Raw genomic sequence first — 5,880 nt, 5'->3', positions numbered from 1 at the left:
CGGTAATCCCGCTAAGATATTAAAGGTTTAAGATACCATTTTGTATGTGGACTGACTTTCTGCTTACAACTTCTTTTACTATATCTCATTAAACCTTTGATGTTATGCTCGGTTGAGCGGCTACTATACAACAAGTCGCAGCTTTATTCCCCGCATCGACCAAAAAGTGTTAATGACATTTTCATATCTTGCAATTGCAACTCTGAATCAAAAATTGAACTTCGATTCATTTTCAAAACGTCTTTATAACGATTTTGACTTTGAATCATATAACTAACAATATTAATAATCTGATTATTTCTTTTTTTATTACTCACAAATAAGTAAGTCACCAAAAAACATGCAAACAATCAATTACCGTGTACGTAAACTTGGCTTGTACGTAACTACGTAACATAATATTATTGTTGACTACGCATCATTGTAATTACGACTTTAATAACATAGCACGATGCACTACGCAATACTTAATGACGTAGTCCGTAATTATTATATACAATAACACGCAAAAACATGTTTACTGAAAAGAAAACTAAAAATTATTTTCTAAGTACTAGAAGGGACAAATATTTTTTATGTTATAAGCCGGTAAACGAACAGACAGATCACCTGATGGTAAGCAATCGCCGCCGCCTATGGACACCTGAAATACCAGAGGCGTTACAAGTGCGTTGCCGTCCTTTTGGGGGATAGGAATTTAAGGGTTGTTGGGGAATCGGGGATTGGGAAGGGTGGTAATTGGGCCACCGGTAACCTCACTCACACAACGAAACACAACGTAAGCGTTGATTCACGTCAGTTTTCTGACAGAACACTTTCATAAACAATACCAAATACATGTAAATATTTTTTTAAACCTCAGAAAATTTCTCTAACTCATTTTACAATAAAATTGTTATCCACCAAAGCTTTCACTTTTCAACTTTAATTAAAACTACTTTCAGAAACTATTATTAATCCGCAAAACTATTTCTTCAATAAAAACTCTTTTTACAATAAAGTATTTTACAAAGTTTATGTGCGACGTCAAAGAATCCTAACTAGGATTGAAAATTAGAAAGATAATGGAATTATTTGTTTAGTTTTTTATTTAAAAAATTTTGAGACTAGAAAGCCAAGCTTCTTGGACAAGCGAAGTAAGTAAAAAGTGAATTTTAGTAGTTTATCACTTTTACCTCGACTGTACAGTGGAAGACAGATCTACCTGATCATTTTAAATTGTTATAGCATGAACGAAGAAAAATATTAAGCCATGCCCCATAAATGTCTAATGTAATAAAAAAGCGGTGATGTCGCCCTTAGTCAGTTATACGTTTGATGTTCTTCAGCTACGTGCGCCGGCACCATCTACCACCCCGCTTCATTCGTCAATTCAAAATCTCTCATCAGGAATTTAATCAGGCACAAGCAAATACATATTAACTTAGTGGTGGTCAAGCGCATGTGACCACCATTGTACATTCTACGTAACGAATTAATAATACTTAAAACATGATGTGTTATTATGTGTGTGTATGTGACATTAATCATAATAAAACTTACGTTATAGGGCCTGAAATCTGGTGACCTGTAACATTTTCATAAGTTTTTTTTTTCTTTGTAAGTAGTTACTGCTTACTCGTTTTGACGTCAATTTTTTTATTTAACATATAGGAAAATATAAATACAAAGAAATAGTCGTTGCAGTTTTTCTTAACGTGTGGCTTTCAGGTTTACAATCGATCTATAATCACTTCTTTTAGTAATGAAAAAATTTTGAAACACCATTTTTAAATTATTTCCGTCATAATACATATTTAATTTTTGCTAAATTCGACTAATGATTACTATATCTGTTGTTGCAAATAGGAATAAAACTAAGAATACATTAAGGAAATATTTTTTTATTCAATGAAATCCAATACAAAAACATGCAATTAATCTACAATAATTAATTTAATACTTGAATTACAATACACCTAAAATAAATAAAATTATGTAAATAGGTAATACTCTTTTGGTATCTTATTTTAAAGCCGGCAGTACTTTTAGTACGAGTTTGCTTTACGTTGAACGAAAACGAAACGAGTAGCACGTTCGGCGCCATGATTGGCGTGATGAATGAACCATCCAATCAGAGCGCCGAACGCGCTCTCGTTTCCATCTCGGTAAACGTAAAGCAAAGTCGTACTAAGGGTACTGATACCTTCACTTACATCAAACACGTACTTCAAAACAATTTTCACTAGCAAAATCTTAAACACACTCATTAATGTGTTTTGACAACTGCCACACTCAGACATTTAATGATTACTTAAACTATTCCTTAGCAACGATTTTGTATCGAAAACGATTGCTAAGGAATGGGTTAAGTAACCATTAAATGGCTTGGAGTACGGCGTTTAGTTATCGTCTACTTAAGTATGTCTTTGGCATTATCCAGCCAATGAGGCCACGATTCCACCTGCTTCCTCAACATATCTCCGGGACTGTCAGTCATAGAGAGCTGACTATGGGCCACCAGGTGATAGTCCTTTGACAGATAATTGTTCGTGACTCCACATTCCAGCAGACTGTTAAAGGCTTTCAGAGCTTGTGGTGTTGGTAATTTTGCTGTGAAAAAAAGAAATTGATTAAAACTTACAAAGAAGTTCTCCGAATATTGTTTTATATGAATGAGCCTGTTTCAAGATTCCTAACATTAAGTATAATGGTTTAGAAAGACCGAACCTAACCAGATTCCATATATTTGTACCTACTAAACACAATTTTTTTATAGATTCCTAACATTAGGAACAAGAACGTTTTAGAAAGACCGAACCTAACCAGATCCTCATGTATTTACTCGTATGTACCTCCTAAACAAAAATCGAACAAAGTTTGTTATGATTTTAAGAAGTTTGTAATAGAAGTTTTTAATCATGGGTTGTGTATACGGTATTACTTTTACATTAATAGCGTGTTATATCTCAATTACACTGTCAGACTCTATGTAAACATGAACAAAATTTCATGTCCTCCAAGTTACCCTTATCGGAAATTCGAATCAATTTTCCCTTATCCTCACCAGACCCACGAGGTCACAGCCATGTTTATTAAAACTATATTCTATTAGGCTATCCTTGCACAATATGTGTCGCTCCAGGGCCGTATCTAGGCCAGCCTTATTCACATATTTACTGGAGCTCCAACACCGGCGTGATTCCAAGGACTTCATGTATAATTCACGCACATATTCACGACCCTGATCTGACCCTGACACGGTAATAATCGGTGCCGTGCTACCCCGGAGCTTGTATGAAAATCCTTTACGATATGATAAAATTGTATATTTAAATTACATTTTGTTATCAGTTATGATAAACATGGAATAATATGCTTCTGTATACGGCTACGATAAAAGCCATAAAAGCTGGATTACGCATTTACTGTTGATAATATTCGAAATGCAAATTAAGATTTGCAAAAATAAATTAAACTGACATATTTTAATAACCTACCACCATTTTTACACATATATAATTCCAAGAAGCTAAATCCTATGTTTATATGTTTGCCATTGCCAGAATTTCGTACTCAGAAGTTCTTTAGAATTATTTTTATGAAAACTATCGTGAGACATAACTAAATTAACTTGAAGAGTCTCTATAACCCTCTTTGATTCAAAACTAGTAGAGCTTTTCTTCATTAATTTACGTGAGTAAACCGTGATTTTTAGTTAATTCAAAAGCAAACTTACTTCTAAAATCGCCAATAAAGGAGATCCCCACAGATCTTGCATTGTATCCCAAAGTATGTGCCCCAACATGATGCCAGCCGGCTCCTTCATAAACTCTCCCATTTCCACCAATCAGGAACCTGGGAATCCATCAAACCTCGTTGAACTCAAAGGAAAAAATGCCTTAAGGGAAATCAAGGAATGGGAACTAATTTGGTCAATTAGCAATCTGTTGGAAGTTGAGGAAACTACTTAGTAAGGTTTTTGACCCTCGTATTGTTAGTTGCCTTAAGTGATTGACTGCTAAGGTTTCTTCTTATACCGGTCAATTAATTAAGTTTGGGTGATATGAAGTACATCGCTATTAATTATTGTAGTGGTTATAATTCACAGGTTATTATTAAAAGGTACATTTTGACTGCCTCTTTGGCAGAGTGCAAGTGCGACTGCCAGGCAAGGAGTTTCTGGTTCGATTCCCGGGTCGGGCGAAGTACTGCTGGGTTTTTTTCGGATTTTCGAAAATTTCTCAGTACTTACACGGAGTCTGGAAATGTGCCCGATGTATGGCTATAGGACCACCAATTACATGAGACTTACAACATAACTGGTGAAAAGTAGCTGTATATTGTACAGTGGCATTACGTGCTATAATGTGCACTGCAAACATCATTAGACACCTTAAATTGTTTATTAAAACATCTTAACAATACCACAGCATAATCAAACTCACTTTCATCCACCAAACGAATTTAAACTCTATACCAAAATAAATACTTACGATTGTCCTATATCAGTGAATCCACGTTTGTTGATGTGGTAGCTCCTGATTCCATTGGCTGCTTTCTCACACTCTTCATCATTGTTACACTCCGGTACCACAGTGTGTTGAACGACCACAATGTTCACTGGATTTGGAAGAGGATCCTCCCTTTTAAGAGGTGAATCTCCCCACTGCGTAATAGGAATCACATCACAATCTCCTTAAAAGAAAAATTTACTTTATTACAATTGGTTAGAGTGCGTTTTTGTTTAAATATAAGCAATACGATTTGGTATGTCTAGTTGTCACCGTGAACTGTGTGACTAATCGAAATGGCTAGCAAAAACAAAATAAGAGGAAGATCCTATACAGCTTTAAAATTATTTAACTGCCGCAAAAGAAAAAAAAATACATTTAAACAATTCAGTAACATTCCAAGAAAATCATTTCGAAAAAACCTGCGGTTGACTGATTAATTCTTTGCAAAAAAGAAAAGTATTACACTCCTACAATGGACAGCATCCATCAAAGGTATCTGTAACTAATGATTTTTGGTCCAGAACTTTGAGAGCAAACAGTCAATGTAATTAATCACCTAAAAACTTACCTTTTGCTTCAGCCATTATCTTCACAATTAGGGCCAAGAACAGAAAAACCTTCATTTCAGTACAAACCAAAAAGGACCTAATTTTAAGTAAATGTAAGGACTAAATTCAGACCTTACTTTCGAATCAAATTCTGAGATGTTAATGCACAATTTATTGGATTCATACTCTTTATATATTAGCTAAAACCTCGCCAGGGTAAAGAACCTTTATCTTTAGGAAAACACAGACTTTTCTCAATACAAATTGCGTTATTCCCTTTTACTGGATTTCCTCACATTGTCGGTGATAAGAGAAGCTGTGTGGCTAACAAATAAGTAGAAATGTTACATATTTTTTTATCTTGTTTAACCACGAGTGGTAGGGTAAATAGGCTACAGAACAATATGTCACAATGTGCCATTGGTTGAGTAATTTAGAGTTAACAATGTACTATTGAGGCCTCTGGTGTTGCTGACGTATGTAGACGACAGCAATTGTTTTTACGTCAGAAGACCGTAAGCTTATTTGTCACCTCGGTAGAAGGATTAAGTTCAACTAAAGTGGAAGGATTAAATCTTTCATTAGATTGCACGTTGGGTGTATATTCGTTTTAAGTTGAAACTGTCAAAAAATCCTTTTTGTGTCTTCAAAAAACAGTACGTATAAGTTTGCATTACGTTCAATGAAATCAAAATAGAGCGCGTTCGCCGCTCTGATTGGGTGGTTCATTTGCGCCAACCAATCAGAACGCCGAACGCGCTTGGATCTTTTCAACGTAAAGCAAACTTATACTAAGGGCACAGACATTTTACCTTTAACAAACCTTTCCACTAATA

At 34.9% G+C, this 5,880-nt stretch overlaps 1 protein-coding gene across 1 annotated transcript; it reads right to left on the bottom strand.

Moving 5' to 3' along the window:
* Positions 1–2,380: 2,380 nt before the first annotated feature.
* Positions 2,381–5,226, bottom strand: LOC118268543 (peptidoglycan recognition protein-like). Its single transcript, XM_050706625.1, has 4 exons — positions 5,065–5,226; positions 4,476–4,677; positions 3,719–3,837; positions 2,381–2,592 (listed from the first exon to the last, which is right to left on the bottom strand). Exons 1-4 carry the CDS (start codon positions 5,117–5,119, stop codon positions 2,393–2,395), a joined length of 576 nt encoding a protein of 191 aa, XP_050562582.1. The 5' UTR covers positions 5,120–5,226; the 3' UTR covers positions 2,381–2,392.
* Between the last annotated feature and the right edge of the window lie 654 nt (positions 5,227–5,880).

This window comes from Spodoptera frugiperda, chromosome 29 (genome assembly GCF_023101765.2).
Source record: "Spodoptera frugiperda isolate SF20-4 chromosome 29, AGI-APGP_CSIRO_Sfru_2.0, whole genome shotgun sequence".
Lineage (NCBI taxonomy): Eukaryota > Metazoa > Arthropoda > Insecta > Lepidoptera > Noctuidae > Spodoptera > Spodoptera frugiperda.
This window is presented reverse-complemented; position numbering and strand designations above follow the sequence as displayed.

Excerpts from the sequence above, each read along its gene's own strand:
- LOC118268543 (XM_050706625.1), bottom strand. The coding sequence starts at position 5,119 with ATGAAGGTTTTTCTGTTCTTGGCCCTAATTGTGAAGATAATGGCTGAA. Across the intron at positions 4,678-5,064 it reads GATAATGGCTGAAGCAAAAG|GAGATTGTGATGTGATTCCT; the intron begins GTAAGTTTTTAG and ends TTTTCTTTTAAG. Across the intron at positions 3,838-4,475 it reads TTCACTGATATAGGACAATC|GTTCCTGATTGGTGGAAATG; the intron begins GTAAGTATTTAT and ends ATGGATTCCCAG.